The 18,420-nt window shown below is 42.0% G+C and overlaps 1 protein-coding gene across 1 annotated transcript in view; it reads left to right on the top strand.

Annotated features, from left to right (window-relative positions):
• Positions 1 to 18,420, top strand: part of LOC119247043 (uncharacterized) — a 206,390-nt gene that overhangs the window by 45,185 nt on the left and 142,785 nt on the right. The window contains 1 exon segment of the mRNA XM_054696783.1: positions 13,263 to 13,577. Within this exon segment, the coding sequence (XP_054552758.1) occupies positions 13,263 to 13,577 (315 nt within the window).

The raw sequence follows: 18,420 nt of genomic DNA, 5'->3' as shown, positions 1-18,420 counted from the left end.
TTCAGTAGCCTCATTTCCTTGTCTGGGGAAGAATGAATTTGGACTTGTCAATAGTCAGTTTATCTTCACCATCAACATTTGGGGCCCTCTAGACCTGGATGAGGTGTCGCCGGATATTGGCTATTTCATCTCTTCTGAGAGGAGACATGTGTGTTATCATGTCCATTTCTTCCATCATCTCAATACAGACATTCCTCTATTAATGGCAGAGGCTTTATTCTCATTTTTTTCATCCTCCAAATTAAGAATTATGATCTGGCAATAAATTTGGGGGCTTTTTCATTTTGTGGGCCATATTCTGGAAAGTTTCAATAGCAGTGTCAATTAAATTTGAAAGCTAGAAAAATTTGTTTGGAGAACCACATATTCAGATCTTTAAATTTGGATTAACTCTTTTTTTTTTCAGGATTTATTTATTTATTTATACAAGCACTGGGTACAGTCAGAAGCGCGGGAGGGTGAGAGGATTCACCAGAGCCAGAGTGGGAGCAGAACAGGCAGAAGGATTGAAGTACACTGCTGAGGGGAGCAGCGGGTGGCAGGAGAGGTCTGCATGCCATGTGGGACCCTCGCCCAGTGGCCGGAAATCGAATCAGCTCTGCAGAGGCTGCTCTGCAGAGGCTGTGGGCAACTTCACAACCCAGCGCTCAACCGCTGCGCCACAGGGGAGGCCCATGGATTAACTCTTATTAATGCAGATGTTCAAAGGCCCTAATTGAAGTGATTAAATCTGAGCTGTAAAATGAAACTAAGAAATAAGTTTCTTGCATTGTTTCAGTTGTAGATTAAAAACCACCTTCCTAGGACTAGGCCTCTGCTAATGTGTGAGCACATGGGGCCTGTGGAGCTGGAGGCCGTGGGATGTGGTTGAGCTGGTCATTTTTATCCTCTGACCAAGAACTCAGATTGTTCTCCTGAAGATTTCTGGGTTGCCTCAGCTTTTGTTGAGGTGGTGTTTCTTAATCCCCTAGATTGAGGAATCTAGGGGAGTCACCTTCTGCCCCTATTCCTAATGAAATCAGACCACATGGGTATGAGAGTGTTCCTCTCTTTTCCAGTCCTCACCATTATTGCCCCAATACCTTGCAGCTGTCAAGAGCAAGATATGACTTTGCACAGAGTAGCTAAGTGGAAGAAGCAGCATTAACCTTTCAGAGAGTTGCTAGGTCTCACAGATACCCTGTAGTCTTTGTGCACTCGTCTACTTCTACCAAAAAATTCTTTTTATTGTCGCCATTGAAACTAGATTTTCCTTCACCTTGCAGGCCTCTCTCTGCAGTTTCATAGAGAAGCTGCCATCTCTGGCATGGGGGAGAGAGGACTCCCATTGGTCCTGAGAGAAGAAGACCCTGGGTATGATGACACTGAGCTTAGCACTGTGTAGCATCACTTTTCGATCAAATAAATCTTCAAAGAACCCTCTGTAACATCGTTTCCCCAATAAATGAGAATTCTATCATCTTTCTTACCGCAGAGTTTTTACTTGGACCTAGGATGAAAGGACAGTCTTCATAATTAATACCCTGAGCGTCAAGGTCAAGTATTGTTAAGAGTGCAGATACATTGACCCCACTGACCTTGGAAAATTCAGCCTTCAATTACACCCACTCCCAAGTGAAATCTCAGTTGATATATCTGTGTATCACATCCCTCATCTGACACTCTTGCCTCCTTTAATGCAAAGAATGTCACAATTTCTGGAACAGTATAAAAACCTGAAATCTGGCCCTGAACTAAGTATTAACTCAGTAATATACATGTGGAAACACTTCATTGAATATTCCAAAAAATCCACGTCTCCTTTGCTAAAACCCAGAAATGAGAGTCACAGTGAATGGGGTGGGTCAGGCAGGAGGGAAATGGTTGCAGCTCTTGTAATTTTGCCAAGAGGCTCATGGAACATCAATATCAAAAATCTCTACAATGCCCTTTCTCTTCCCTTGTTTTTCTCCAACATCCCCCAATCTGCCCTTTCTCCATGAAATTGCACATCCTAATGTTCATAAATCCTGATGGTTTCTACCCTTTTCCATGAACAACTCTTATATTCCCTGCTCTGAGTACATTTATTTAAGCCCATGGTAATCAAACTTCACTATTACAAACCCATTTGAAGTAGCTTATTTCTTCCTATTCCATTTCCAATCATGCACACCTGTTTACTTCAGTTGTAACAAGAGAGACATTTGGGGGGATCAGGGGAGGTAGGCTAGAGAGAGACAAGCAGACAAGTCAAACAATAAAATTCTTCTGGAATTACAATGTGTCTGAAAACATTTCTGGTTTATCATCCACTACATGACGTTTCATAATAAATCATCTGCTGGTCAATACAGTGAACATTTACAGCCTTATAACTTCAGAAGATTTCTCCAAATAACTTTGTAAAATAACTTTGTAAAATAACTAATTGGGATAAGATATGCAAAATAACTAATTGGGATAATTTTGTAAAATAACTAATTGGGATAAGATATGCACTACCAAGGATGTCCATGAAATATTGGAAAACTTTTCCAAAGTGCACCTACTACATGTACAGTTATTTTTTTTTCAAATGCTCCATAAGCACTACCTTAAATCAAAATTTGGAAGACACTAGCTATTAGAGTCACAAAACTCTGAGCTGAGTCCATGGAGCTGCCCACACGTGGAGCTCAGCTTCTCTCTTTAGCCTCTTTAACTAATTATTTGCAGTCATTTTCGGGATCAGCATATGGAGTCTGTCAGTTTTCTCTAAATAGGTCATGTTCTTTTGGAGTTTGTGTTCAAGATAGAGTCACTTGTCTAAGGAAGTGACACCTGGAACATTGTGAATCTGGGCAAAGTATACCTTGAGTGGCCTGTGAGGAGGTGAGAAAACAGTCAGGTCACTCACCTATTTCCTTGAAGAAAAGTGTGTTTGAGGACCAATAGTGTAAGAGCAATTAGGGTGAAACTTACTAAAATAGCAACATCAAAAGTACTTTATACAGTATGTTTAGTTTTGAGCCATTACTATAAACAAATACAGGCCATTACTGCTCTATCAGAATACAGGCATTTAGAACATCTGTAGCCTTGGTAAAAGCACTGAGGATGCTCCAGGGATGATCATTCATCACTGTCATGTGCAGGGTCCTCCTTTTCCCCAGGGATCAGCTGGGAACTGCCTCTTTCTTTCTCAGGATCAATGGCTCCTTTAGTGACCTGCAGAGAAGTCTAACATGGTGAAGCAATGTTTGATTAAAACTGTGACAAGGGGCCAGGACAGTAGCTCAGGGAGGAGAAGGACCAATGAATGGTGATGAGAAAACATCCCTGAAGGCCCAGTAACACTGAGGGGGTTCAGGCTATGTCAAATTAGTTACAACAAGGGATATATCAGGAAAACCTCTCAGTACCCAGTGTATGTGGTTTCTGAATCATCAGAGATCTTTGGCCACCCAGAGGTGCTCTATGAAGACCTGTGTCCTGGTTCACCAATTCAGCAAGGACATGACCCAAGAACACGGGGAATCATAAAAAGGAAGGTGAGAATTTTCCTTTCCCAATGGCCAGGTCTGAATTTGCACAGAGAAGGAGATAGGAGAACAGATCCAGAGGAAGCTCAGATCCTCCTGACAGTCTACCTTTGCTGGTGATGGCCTTGATGTGTGATCCCAAAGGTCCACAGATACCCTCATATGAGCTTCTCTTCTCCACAGTCCCCCGTTCCATGGTCACAAGAACTTCTTCCCTGAGAATGAGCGTCTTCTCTGTCCACTAAAATGTCTGGAGTAGAACAGGTTACTGCTTCCACAAATTCTGAGTTTTTAGTCCAACATTATTTTTGGAGAGTTATTTTTTTTTTGGAGAGTTATTTTTAAAGCCACTACATAATGACTTGCTCATATTAGTGCTAAAATATGTTCACAGTCCATCTCATATCCCCCAAATGTCCTATTAATTCTTTTATACTGCAGTAATTAAATAAAAAATCTCCAACCACCTTTGACGTTCAAAAGAGTACAAAAATATTACCAGCAGTACTTCCACTGTGTGATTTGGGAAACACACTCAATTCATCTACAAATCTTTAAGAACACATATTTCAGATATAGTTATGATGCCAAAACTACGAATGTTTCCTCCATGTCAAGCCACCTGACAGCATTAAGGAAGATATTGTAGAGGTTTTGCTGTCCATATTGAGGTCATACAAATTTTGGCTATATAGGATGAGAAGTCTGGGGGAGCTCAAAATCATCCTACTCAGGGCAGAGGTGCATGATTACTATCAACTATCCTACTCACTTGTCTGAGTGACTCTTGTCACATTCTCCTCCTGTAGGGAAACTCCACCTTGCTCATCCCAGATGCAGAAGGAGCCTCAGGCATTGGCACATCTTCAGAATCATCATAACCCATGCCTGGGGCATAAGGCCTCTGAGCTGAGGGATCTAAGTGTATGTGAGGTGATCAGGTAAAATCACAGTAAAGGGTAGTTAAGTAAGAGCTAAATACCTATTCACCTGAAAGTCTTATGGTTCCTAAATAGAGGAGCCATATATCCCATGTTCTAGGGGTCTTTTTCTAGGCCAAATATTTCATTTTTATTGCATAAGCAGTAACGTACCTGAATCTCAATATTTCCTGTTTAAAACTTCATAATGAGATAACTATTATGGTCAGATTATGCTTCCCAGATGTTATTTTTTAAGACAGTGTTTTGCAGACCTCCTGTTTAAATCACTCTGCCTCCAGGGATTCCCAGGCCCACAGGAACCTCACCTCATTCAGTCAGATAGACCTTGATCCCTCCTTGAAGTGAGAAGACACTGTGGCACTGAGGGCCTCTCACAGTCCAGCTGTCTGCACACCACATGGTCTCAAGTATCATCACACATGGTGCCCCAGGAACCCTGGTGAAGGATCTCCACTCTGCCGGCACAGGGATGGCCTCCATCCACCAGGCAGAGCTGTGTGCTGTGTGAGGAGTGAGAGTCAGGTCAAGGGGGCATCTAATCCAGAAGAAGGTTTGCCTGGTGCTGGGGGCCCCTCACCTCGCAGCTCTCAGTGCCCTGGTCTGAGGCAGCAGAGACTGCTGGTAGGATCAGATTGTGGGTGCACAGGGGCAGCACCTGGGTCTAGTTTCCTATGACAGTGTGGTGAGAGGCTTACTGGTATTGAAGAGCAGAAAACAGAATTAAACTACATGATAACCTAGTGGTAGGGCCTGAGATGAATGCTGTAATGAGGCAGTCATGGTTTCCTAATTTTAGAGTTCACCTTTTGTGTGGAAAGTTCTGTCTCTGACAATGCCAAAGTTTCTTATTTAGGCCAAACACTGAGAATGATCTTAGAGAGGTGGTATAATCCAATAGTGTCTGAAAGTGTTGCAGAGCTCCCAAGGCAGTGAGGACTTTTGGAGTCAAGCTCTCAGACAGCAGCAAAGAGCAGGGCTGAGCCTCTTTCACCCTGAGATATTTGTCAACCAGTGTTATCACTAGACACTGAAAACCTCGGCAGAGATTTTTCCAACATTCAGGACTCAGGGAAAATCTAGTGTAATTCAGAGTAGGCCGAGGAGGAGGAGCTTGTTACCAAGAACACTCCTTCCACAGAAGGAGAGTAATTTGAGTGGACTATTTCTCACAAGGATGGAGGCCCAGTTTCTAGTCGCCTCAGTTTCTTTTCAATAATGTGGTCAGCTGCTCCTAAGTCACATGCATGCAGGAAGTAATTTACAGTAAACTGTTCTCTTTAAAGCACTTGAGAACTAATTAGTGTAAGAGAAACACTTGATATACTGCATTTATTAATTTATTAAAATTAAGAACTTGGCTTATAAACAAACACTATAAATAGAATGAAAATAAAAGAGCAAGCATTAAACACTCCAAACTATGCATAGATGTGTGTGTGATACACAGGAATGTGTGAACCCATGTGTATACTAATCCATAGATGACACATATACAAATGTATCATACATACACATTCAATAGACACAATGACACTTGTCATTTATATTTTAATGAAAATAGTTGTTACATGAAAAAAATAATGAACTCTGTTTTGTTGACAGCAAGGATGAGCTAAAGCAATTTGTGTGCAATGGATTCCATTTCCAAGCACTGCAAAGGCACCATCTTATTTGGCCTCAAAGAGGCCAGAGAGAATAAGAAAGTTGACTAAGAGGCTCATATGAGAATGAAAGGAGGAAGGGGAGGCAGAGGGACTGAAATGTTGACAACGAGGAGCCTGGAACAGAAGGACACCCCCTTACTAACCAATACAGACCGGGCTGCCAGGTGCAGATTGCCACAGTGTGAAATGGGGATGAAGTGGAAAAAGGGGAGCCTCACCCATGAGGCTAATGACCATTTTCCTTTAATGCCAATCTCAACTTCTTTTTTCACCTAGAATTTATTATTCTAATCCCAGTTTTCTAACGACCTGGCTTTTTGTTCTTACTGTCAGATGCTTCTTGTTTCTTTAGAGCCAGAACATGTCAGTCAATTGACGCAGGAGACATAGGCTGCATTAACTAAAAGTCTTCTTTACCGGGTCCATGGGCTGGAGGAAAGAGTCATGCATGTTTCTTTAATTTATTTTTTCCGTGTCCGCTCTGGGGCCAGATGACACCTGATGTCAGAAAACTTCTTCTCTCTTATAAGGAGACAGTTAAGATAGAGCATCTAATTGGGGTTTGAACCTCAGAAAGTTTCCATTTATGGAGTGTTTGATGCAGGGACGATGTTCAACAGGGTTTCTATTGGCTCCGGAAGATGGCAAAGTCAGGGGGTGGGACTATATAAGCCCCTCCTGGGAGTGGGAGTCCCCAGTAAGGACTGAGGGCTTCTTTGTATATTTGGGGACACTGAGGCAGTTTCCTGATAGCATGAGGCTCAGGACTACCATGAACGGATGCTTCTTTCTCCCAGTACTTGCTGTTCTCCTCTCTGCTGTCCTAGTGAGCGCCCAAGGTAAGCAGAGCCTCCCTCCGTAAGATCAGCAGAGACACTGGGTCAGTTTTCAGGTTCTGGGGGTGAGCCCTGGGATTGCAAAGGCAACTCCTCTTTGTTAACCACTTGGTAATGTCCCACTGTGATATTTAGTGATGGCGAATGTTCCTTTTTTTTCCTTGGGGGCTCTGCGCTTCAAGTTCAGCTGTGAGATGTTGCCCATATTCAAAGCTCGTTGTCAGATTGACCAGAATCTGTGTTCAGTCCTCCCCAATAACATCTAAAACAATGAAAATCTCTGATGACTTCCCAGTTTTCCTGTAATGGATTATGAGAGTGACTTTCTGAGGCTGCATCTTTGAGATTCCTGCCTGCACTCTGTACTGTGTCTCCCCAACATGATTCTCAGTTTCTGCTCCTTTAGCTTAAGGACGAGAGGGAGAGCGAGAGAGAAAGAGAGGTGAAAGGGAAGTTAAAAGTGCATGTGAAAGGTAAATGTGTGAGCAGGAGCATGCCTGCCTGTGGAAGTACCTTTCTAGAAAGGAGTACACAGAATCATACTCTAGTCAGATGGCTGGATTGTGGTGGAAGTGGTAGTGGTGGTGATATGTGTTTTGGTGTCTATGATGAGGGCAGATATGGATGCCTTTAAAGAAAACCCTTCCAATAGAAACTTTAATTACACCCCCAGATAACCTTGCACCTGCAATCTAAGCCTAAATTTGAGGTGCTTTTTTCTTCCCCACAAACCCACAGCTCAAACGTTTTTCTGCTTTACTGCCATTTCCCCAGCACTGGGTGCTGGCAGGACTCTGTCTCTACGCTGTGGTGTTTCCCTTCCTACCTGTTGGCTCCATGGTCCTCAACCCCAGGGCAGCAGAAAATTGGATCCAAATGTGGGTGTCCCAGGGTGGACTGAGATGAGCGCTGCAGGCAGAGGGCTGTGGCCTATGAGTTCAGGATATTCCATCTTGGTCAGTGTTCGCAGCCCAAGTGGGGTCTCAATCATGAATGTGACATCCTAAGGGTCTGCTGTTGAGGACAGGCCCTGTGCTTGTGAATGTCCTTAGGTGTAGTTTCCCCGGCAGTACTGCCAAGCCCTGCATGACATCTGTTCTCCCCTCGGCCCTGTCCAGCAGAGTCTAAGATATCAAGGTTGAGCCCTGCTGTGACAATGATTTGGCACATCCTTGTCAGCCAGCCTCTCAGGTGTGGGCCTTGGGCCTGGCTGCTCTAGATGCTCCTCCCTCTCCACCCCTTCCCGGTTCCCTGTTTCCTCCTGATTTCAACTTTCTCCACTCAGAAGTCTCCATCTCTTGCTCTCTTCTTTGGGAAATTCTCTTCTCAATAGGAGTCTGCTCCTCTCTTACATTTCCTGAATCTTCCATTCCTAGCAATATGACCCTTTGTGAGGACAGCTGTCCCTTGCAGACTGTGCAAGTTATTAGGGGTAGAAGTGCATTCTGAAAATGAAATACACAATTGGTGCTGTTTCCATTCTGGCCTCTCTGGCTTGAGAGCAATGAATACATTTTATCAAGAAGAAACCACTCTTCACTCGACAAGCATGATTTCTCCTCAGAGACAATATTAAAAAAACTAGCAACAACAAATGTTGGCGAGGTTGTGGAGAAAAAGGAACTCTTCTGCACTGTTGGTGGGAGTGCAAACTGGTCCAACCACTATGGAGAGCTGTGTGGAGATTTCTGGACCTACTAAACATAGAGCTTCCACAGGATCCAGCAATTCCACTCCTAGGTATTTACCCAAAGAACACAGAAACATCAATTCCAAAGAGCACCTGCACCCCTATGTTTATAGCAGCACTGTTTACAATAGCTAAGCTTTGGAAACAGCCCAAATGCCCAAAAATAGATGACTGGATCAAGAAGATGTGGTACATATACACCATGGAATATTACTCAGCATTCAAAAAAGATAAACACATGCAATTTGCAGCAACATGGATGACGCTGGAAGGGATCATGCTCAGCGAAATAAGCCAAAAAGAAAAAGAAAAATACCGGATGGTCTCACTCATAGCAGGGATCTAGAAAACTTAAATAAGGAACCAGGAAAATGAATAACTATAAGAAAGTGAAAATCAAAATCAACAAAAACTATGAACCAGAGACACTTTTTGGGGGGTGGGGGGCGGGAGGGGAGGGATTGGGGTCAGAATGGGGGGATTGCAATTGTATGGGGAATATAAAATAAAATTTATTAATTAAAAAAAAAAAAAGAGTGTATGACTCAAGCACAGGCTCACATATTAAGGCATCAGTGCACACGAGTTGTTCCATCTCCTTGTTTAATTGCAGCCCTGGTGTCAGGTGCCAAAGAGCACTGAGTCTTCCCTGAGCTCGGCACATGCAGTCAGGACCTGCTGCTCCCTGTCATACTTTCTGAATGTGAAGTCCCGCTTTAAAGAGGCTTGTCTCATAGCACAGAGACACAGAATATTTTGGATTTATCTTCCCAGTCACCTACCGCTTTTCATCTGGTCTAAAGTATACTCATCCAATGTGTGTTTAAACAATATTTACAATGTATATATATTTTTCCATCATTTTATTTTGTATGTTATACAGGTAACATTTACTTGAATTTTGTCGTTTTATCTTGATTTGATTTTAATTGAGTATCTGATCCATTTACTTTAAACAATTGCTGATATTTTTAATATGTGCCATTTACTCTTTTTTTTTTTGTCTATAAAAGTAAGAGTTTTTATTTAAACTAAGGGAAACTCCCTTCTTAGTGTTCATATTTTTTTTTAATAATAAATTTTATTTTTATAATCCCCATACAATTGCAGCCCCCCCATTCTGACCCCAATCCCTCCCCTCCCATCCCCGCCCCCCTAAAAGTGTCTCTGGTTCGTAGTTTTTTGTTGATTTTGATTTTCACTTTCTTATAGTTATTCGTTTTCCTGTTCCCTTATTTAAGTTTTCTAGATTCCTGCTATGAGTGAGACCATCCGGTATTTTTCTTTTTCTTTTTGGCTTATTTCGCTGAGCATGATCCCTTCCAGTGCCATCCATGTTGCTGCAAATTGCATGTGTTTATCTTTTTTGAATGCTGAGTAATATTCCATGGTGTATATGTACCACATCTTCTTGATCCAGTCATCTATTTTTGGGCATTTGGGCTGTTTCCAAAGCTTAGCTATTGTAAACAGTGCTGCTATAAACATAGGGGTGCAGGTGTTCTTTGGAATTGATGTTTCTGTGTCCTTTGGGTAAATACCTAGGAGTGGAATTGCTGGATCATATGGAAGCTCTATGTTTAGTAGGTCCAGAAATCTCCACACAGCTCTCCACAGTGGTTGGACCAGTTTGCACTCCCACCAACAGTGCAGAAGAGTTCCTTTTTCTCCACACCCTCGCCAACATTTGTTGTTGCTAGTTTTTTTAATATGTGCCATTCTCACTGGTGTAAGATGGTATCTCATGGTAGTTTTGATTTGCATTTCCCTGATGACAAGTGATGTTGAACATTTTTTCATATGCCTGTTGGCCATTTGCATTTCCTCTTCAGAGAAGTTTCTTTTTAGCTCTTCTGCCCATTTTTTGACTGGATTCTTTTCTTTGTTGTTGTTAAGTCTCATCAGCTCTTTGCAGATTTTTGTGATCAGTCCTTTATCATTAGTGTTGGGTGCAAAAATGTTCTCCCAGTTGGTGGGGTTTCTCTTTGTTTTTGTTATTGTCTCTTTTGCTGTGCAGAAGCTCTTTAATTTGATGTAGTCCCAGCTGTTTATCTTCGCCTTCACTATCACTGCTTTGGGTGATGTGTCTGTAAAGATGTCTTTGATGTGCAAATCCCGTAGTGTTTCGCCTATATTTCCTTCTATGTATTTTATGGTTTCAGTTCTTATGTCTAGTTCTTTAATCCATTTTGAGTTGATTTTTGTGTATGGTGTGAGGTAGTGGTCAAGCTTCATTCTTTTGCATGTAGCGACCCAGTTTTCCCAGCACCATTTATTGAACAAACTTTCTTTGCTCCAATGCATAGTCTTTGCTCCTTTGTCAAAGATTAGTTGACCATAAATCTGTGGGTTTATTTCTGGATTTTCTATTCGATTCCATTGGTCTGTATGTCTGTTCTTGTTCCAATACCATGCAGTTTTGATGATTATGGCTTTGTAGTAGAGTTTGAAGTCTGGGAGTGTGATGCCTCCATTCCCTTCTTTTTTTTTTTATGAGAGCTTTGGCTATTCGGGGTTTTTTGTGATTCCATATGAATTTCATCAATAATTGTTCTATTTCTTTGAAGAATGACATTGAAATTTTGATTGGAATAGCATTGAATCTGTATATTGCTTTTGGAAGGATGATGTGCCATTTACTCTTAATTGACTCACCTGCTCTACATGCCCTTTCTCTCCATTTTTAGGCCTCTATTTTTAAAATTAAACAATGATATTCCTCTGCTATAATTTTTATCAGCTTTGCAAGGTGTTGGGCTGTTCATATCTTCCTTGGTATTCTCTGAGCTTCTTGAAAATGTGAGCTACAGCTTTCATCATTTTTTAAAAATTTCTCAACCATTATCTCTTTAAATATAACTTCACTGTTTCTATCTCTGTCTGTCCTCCTCTTCAGTTGGCAAATGTTACTTTGATATCTTTAATATATTTAGAATTCTATGTTAAGTTCTTTTCATTTTTGACTGTCTTGTCTTCTCCCCCCCCTTTTTTTTTTTTTTACTAAATTCATGAATCATAGTTAAAACTCTCATATGCTATGTGTGTTTCTAACTTTTCTTATATTGCTTTCCTTTTCACTATGTCATGTGAGCCCATCTTTCTATATGGGCTCAAATCTCACTTCATATTTAATATTAAAAATTGTGTATGATAAAATAAGAAGCTCTAGATATCTTTTCTGTCACCTGGAATTATCATCTCCTGTTTAGCTAGGCAGGCGGAGTAGGGGCTGATGAGCACCCAGATATCTAACTGTAACCCAGACCTGAGCTGGGATGACACTTGCTGGCAGTTTGGGTGACATTAGTCTACCTCTGCCTGTCTCTGTGCCTATGGCAAGGGCATTCTGGGATCTCAGAATTCAGCTGAGAGCCTGGATATATTGGTAGCTCCGCACCAAGAGAATAAAGGACTAGCCACTCTGCTTTCCAAGAGTTTTGACACAGTTCTTTGGCCTCCTATCCTGAACAACATGTACACTGGGCAAATATTTGCAAGAAAACCTGCTCTATGGGCATGATCCTCAAGAATACCTATATCACATTTGAGTGTCAGCGCTTACTTTAAGTCAGTCATGGAATGGAGAATAAAATCTACAACTGCCCCATTTTTTATTTTATTTATTTTTTATTTTATTTTTAGAAGTTCTAGGTTTTATTCTCTATTTCATCCTTACTTAAATTGCAATAATGTCACATTATTGAACTTCTCAGTGCAATTTTTTTTGTATATAAAAAGGAGAAAGTAATAATACAGCAACTGAAAATGACAGAGAAGTCAAATCTGTTTGAGTGTTTTCAGCTCAGAAATATAACCTGATTCTACTCTGTGGTGGGGTTAGAGATACATTATATTTTCTCTTACACTCTGAATAACTCCAAATTTTGAATAATAGCAATTCCTGACATGAAGTTCAATTAGAGATTATACTGTCTCAGGGAAGAAGCAGATGTGTGATGCCCATTGTCTCTGGCCATGTTAGTCTCATCTCCATCATCTCTCCAGTGAGGTGGCCCTGTCTACTCAAAGAGAAGTTCATTCTGGAGCTTAGAATCATAAATGAAATATTCTGGGTAAATCCCTGCCTGTCTCATGTGCCTTCATTTTTCAGCTGTGATAGCTAAAGCTGCTCTGACTGGAACGGGTCTCCTGCCTGCTCCAGAGTATTCTGATAAGCTCCCAACAGTTCCCTTTATTCAATAGCATTGAAATGTGTGTAATTTATAAGGAAGCCACCAGCTAGTAAGCCTCTACAGCCACTCTGCACTCATTTAATTGCTCAGGGCAGAGATTCTGACATCTCGGGACACCATGTCAGACGCCGTGTAGACTCTACATCAGGGTTCCTCTGACGGGACCTGGTCACACCTGCTCTCTCCGACTGCTCACTAGTTGTTTTCAGCTCCCTTTCTCCTGTTCTTTCCTATTTTCAACTCTATTGTGCTGCTTGTTGCTGTAGGAAACGAGGTGCTGCTGAGAGCAAGCACAGCGCCTCCACCAGCAGGCTCTGCAGCCTCAGATGGGGGCACTGCCATTTGCTCAGGCCAAGGGCCCCCAGGACCAGGGCAGCCTTCCTCTTCCGGGTTACATGCCGCCCCCCCACCTTGACCTGACTCTCTCCGCAGACAGCCGGCAGCTTCGCCTGGTGGACGGAGGCCATCACTGCGCCGGCAGAGTGGAGATCCTTCACCAGGGCTCCTGGGGCACCATCTGTGATGATTATTGGGACCTGCGTGATGCCCATGTGGTGTGCAGACAGCTGGACTGCGGAGAGGCGCTGGAGGCCACAGTCTCTGCTCACTTCGGGCAGGGATCAGGGCCCACCTGGCTGGACGATCTGAAGTGCACAGGAAAGGAGTCCCACGTGTGGAAGTGCCAGTCCCAGGGCTGGGGGAAACACAACTGCAAACATACCGAGGATGCAGGAGTCATCTGCTCAGGTATGATCAGTGCATTTTCAGGGGCTGCGGGAATGGAAAGTTCCTAGGAGGCTGGTGTCTGTTGGGACAGCAGAGATAGATGGCTGGAGAGGTCTGAGACACATCCCATCTCTCCATAGTCCTGAGGGCAAAAAGCTTCTGTGAATGATGAGCATCCTTTACTCCTAAAGAAACTGCTCATCCTTCTTTCTGTATTGGTCTTACCTGACAAAAGAACTTAATCTATTATCATCCTGATTAAAACTTACTCATGATTCTTTCAAAATTTACTTTTTGTAAGAGTAAACTTATGTAAATCTCCACACTAACTCCTTTTGTATAGTGAGACTATTATTGGGAGAAACAGAATGAGGATGCACTATTCCTGGTTAATAGTTTCTGTATGGATAGAGCGAGATCTGGTTTTACTGGTTTAGTAAGAGCTCTAGAGACCCAGGGGTTATCACTGAACAAATCAGAGAATTGTATTTGTGCCAAATTTCATGTCTCCTTTCTAAAATTAAGCATAGATATTCATTGTTCTTTTGCCAGTAGAACCAAAAAGCTATAGATGAAATAATTTGGGTCATAGTCTCACTCATTGCTACTGGAGAATACACTCTATTTTCTTTCAAGACACTTGTGTAAACTCAAATTTGGAGGTTAAGTAGCCATGCTCTGACAACTCAATAGTGAAGGAAATAAAATGTTAGTCTGTGTGTTTTTTGGAAAGAAATTACATAGATTTATTTTATTGCATTGCCCCAAAATGAATTGCATTTTGGTATTTGAGAAGAATGGATTGAGGGAAGAAACAAATTTTTTAAGGAGTAGGAAGCAAACACTACATGACATGCACCTCAAAGACATCTTTACAGACACATCACCCGAAGCAGTGATAGTGAAGGCAAAGATAAACAGCTGGGACTACATCAAATTAAAGAGCTCTGCACAGCAAAAGAGACAATAATGAAAACGAGGAGAAACCCACCAACTGGGAGAACATTTTTGCCCACACACTAATGATAAAGGACTGATCACAAAAATCTACAAAGAGCTGATGAGACTCAACAAAAACAAAGAAAATAATCCAGTCAAAAAATGGGCAGAAGAGCTAAAAAGAAACTTCTCCAAAGAGGAAATGCAAATGGCCAACAGGCATATGAAAAAATGTTCAACATCACTTGTAATCAGGGAAATGCAAATCAAAACTACCATGAGATACCATCTCACATCAGTGAGAATGGCGCATATTAAAAAAAAAACTAGCAACAACAAATGTTGGCGAGGATGTGGAGAAAAAGGAACTCTCCTGCACTGCTGGTGGGAGTGCAAACTGGTCCAACCACTATGGAAAGCTGTGTGGAGATTCCTAACCCACTAAAGATAGAGCTTCCTTATGATCCAGCAATTCCACTCCTAGATATTTACTCAAAGGACACAGAAACATTAATTCCAAAGGGCATCTGCACCCCTATGTTTATAGCAGCACTGTTTACAATAGCTAAGCTTTGGAAACAACCCAAATGCCCAAAAATAGATGACTGGATCAACAAGATATGGTACATATACACAATGGAATATTACTCAGCAAACAAAAAAAATAAACACATGCAGTTTGCAGTAACATGGATGGAGCTAGAAGGGATCATGCTCAGTGAATTAAGTCAGACAGAAAAAGAAAAATACTGGATGGTCTCACTCATAGTAGTAATTTAGTAAACCTAAATAAGAGGCCAGGAAAAAGAATAACTATAATAAAGAAAAAATCAAAATCAACAGGCAACTATAAACCAGAGACACACTACGGGGGCGAGGGGAGAGGAGGCAATGAGGTCAAAATAAGTGGGGTGCAGTTGTATGGGGAATATAACCAAGATGAAAATGCATACATTGTGTAAAAATGAAAAAAAATGTAATAAATATATAAAAAATAAAAAAAGGAGTAGGAAGCAATTTAAAGTAGCTAGGAGGGAGGGGAATGCTGGGGAGCTGAGAAGACACATAAGGGGTTCCCTGAGCAGCATGAGGATGCAGGGGTGTGTAGATGCCATCTGTGCCTGAGGACATGGGTATCTTTACAGCATGAAGCCAGACAAGGATGTGTCTGACCACAACTTTCATTTTGCCTGAGGTGGGGTTGATTCATATAAATAAATTGCCTTCTGAAGCACCCTCCTTGCATTTTGCTGTCGAGGCATCTCCTAATCTTTTCAAAAGTCTTAAATCTGTCTACTGGTTATTTTTCCTCTACTACATGTAACCTCCTGAAGAGAAAAGAACATTGATTTATTATAATTCACATTCCCAGCATTCACATTCCCAGCATTTCAGAACAGCTCTGAAATGACAATTGTATTTTGAATCAACAATATGAAGGGGCATCTCAATATGGCCTCTCTCTACCCAGGTAGCAATCCTGTGCTGAGTTTGGAGATGCCTCCTCTGAAGCTGCCCTGTCTCCATTTCATCATTTCCCAATTAAAGGCTGAATCTTGGCCCATTTCTGGACTTCCTGTGACTGACTCTCCTTGCCCTTTTGCCCTTGAGGGGAAGGTCACCATGACCACCTCTGGCTTTCAAGGTGCAGAGCAGCCCCATTGTCCCAAGGTGGAGGATGAGTTTTGTGTTCAAAGAAGATACCTCATCTGTGTGGCTCCCTGGTGGCCAAATGCCACATCCTGTGGAGACATTTCCCACATCTCAGGCACCCAGTGCTCTGTTCCAATAGAACAGTCAGAGGTTGGAGGCATGGATGAAGACCCGGAAGGATCAGAGGCAGGCACAGCTGCTGGTCAGGGGCCTTGAGAATTGGTTTTGAAGCAGATGAGTCACAGCTGCAGGGAGGACAGAGGAGACATCTTGGTCAGAGGGGAAGGAATAAGGAAAGAAAGGTGGTGACAACCAATCAGGTCACCCTTGCTGCCTTGCTTCTCTAGAGAAAACCAAATCCTAAGGCCTTAATAGTGAGAGGGGAATGTCCTCTGACCAAAATAACCCTAAGCTGAAGGTGAGGTGTGCAAAACTGGGGTTCTCCCAACTCAGGTTTGGATGCAGAGAATAGATTCCTCAGGTTAGACCTGAGATCCCACCTATGGCTCAGGTGATATCTCTCTTTCACATGGGCTGCATTGGAAAGTGGGATCACCCCTATGAGACAAGAGTATGGGCTTAGTACCAAGGGGAGAGGACCAGGCATATACTTTACACTGGGCCTGAAGGAAGATGAGCTGCTTTGCAGGAACTTGGGACATGGAGCTGCTGTGCGGAGCATGAAACATTCACCAAAGCAGCTACATCACCACTCAATAATCCTGAAATAGTCACTCTCTGACAGAACCTCCCTGAGTTCTGCTTCTCTGGGCTAAAATAAGGAGAAAGTGCTTGTGCATCTCCAGTATTATTTACATGTATTTAAAGACATTGCTATTTTAAAAAATTATTTATTTATGTATATTTTACATCATTGTTAATTTTTAAACAATGTTTGCTTCCCCCCACCACTCAGGTGTAATTCCTATAGAATTTCCTCCACCAATTCACCTGTGCACCATCACCTCAGTCCCCTGTACTCCTCACTCCCTACGTTCCTTCCTCCTCCTGTGCAGGATGTGTCTGGTTTATGATTGTCTGCTTGTTTTTGTTTGTTTTTTTGTGTTTTTTATTGTTATTAATTTTTTTCCCCTGATGTCTTACTTCATTCCCCTATAATCCTCCGATAAGTGAAATCATCCTATATTTTTCTTTTTCCTTCTGATTTATATCACTGAGCATAATTCCTTCTAGCTCATCCATGATGCTGCAAATGGCATTAATTTATCTTTTTTGATTGCTGAATAGTATTCCATTGTGTATATATATATAGCACATCTTCTTGTTCAGTCATCCATTTTTTTTTACCTTTTTTTTCCCAGATATATTTATTTATTTATACAAGCACTGGGTACAGTCAGAAGCACGGGAGGGTGAGTGAATTCACCAGAGCCAAAGTGGGGTGCAGAACAGGCAGACTGATGAAATACACTGCTGAGGGGAGCAGCGGGCGTGGCAGGAGAGGTCTGTCGTGCCATCTGGGACTCTCGCTAGTGGCCGGGGATAAGAACGGGCGCTGCAGAAGTTGCGGGCAGCTTTGCACCCCAGCGCTCAACCGCTGCGCCTCCAGGGGAGGCCCCAGTCATCCATTTTTGGGCATTTGGCTTGTTTCCAGGTTTTACCTATTGTAAGTAGTGCTGCAATAAACATAGGCGTAGAGGTGCTCTTTTGAATCAATGGTTTTGTGTCCTTTGGGTAGATCCCTAGGAGTGAAATTGCCAGGTCATATGGTAGCTCCATTTTTAAGAGATTGAGGAACATCTATACAGCTCTCCACAGTGGTTGGACCAGTTTTCACTCCCACCAGCAATATAGGAGAGTTCCTTTTTCCCACATCCTCGCCAAAATTTGTTGTTGCTTGTTTTTTTGATATGTGCCATTCTTACTGGTGTAAGGTGGTATCTCATTGTGGTTTTGATTTGCATTTCCCTGATGATAAGGGATGTTGAACATTTTTTCATATGCCTGTTGGCCATTTGCATTTCCAGGAGAAGTGTCCTTTAAGTTCTTCTGCCTATTTCTTGTCTGGAGTTTTACTTTGTTTTTGTTGAGTTGTGCAAGGTCTTTGTATATCTTTGTGATCAGTCCCTTGTCAGTTATATGGAGTGCAAAGATTTTTTCCCAATCAGTGGGGTGTCTCTTTGTTTTGGTTAATGTGTCTTTTGTAAACACAATGATAATTATCAATAAAAGTGCCACACATTTTTCGTTGTGGGTTTGGGTGCCTCTAATCCTTCTGATTGAAGTAACAGTGTGTCTTCATCTCTTCAAA

This window comes from Talpa occidentalis, unplaced genomic scaffold, assembly GCF_014898055.3.
Source record: "Talpa occidentalis isolate TD23 unplaced genomic scaffold, MPIMG_talOcc4v2.1 talOcc4.16, whole genome shotgun sequence".
Classification (NCBI taxonomy): Eukaryota; Metazoa; Chordata; class Mammalia; order Eulipotyphla; family Talpidae; genus Talpa; species Talpa occidentalis.
The sequence above is the reverse complement of the archived record's forward strand: the minus strand, read 5'-3'. Positions and strand labels throughout refer to the sequence as shown.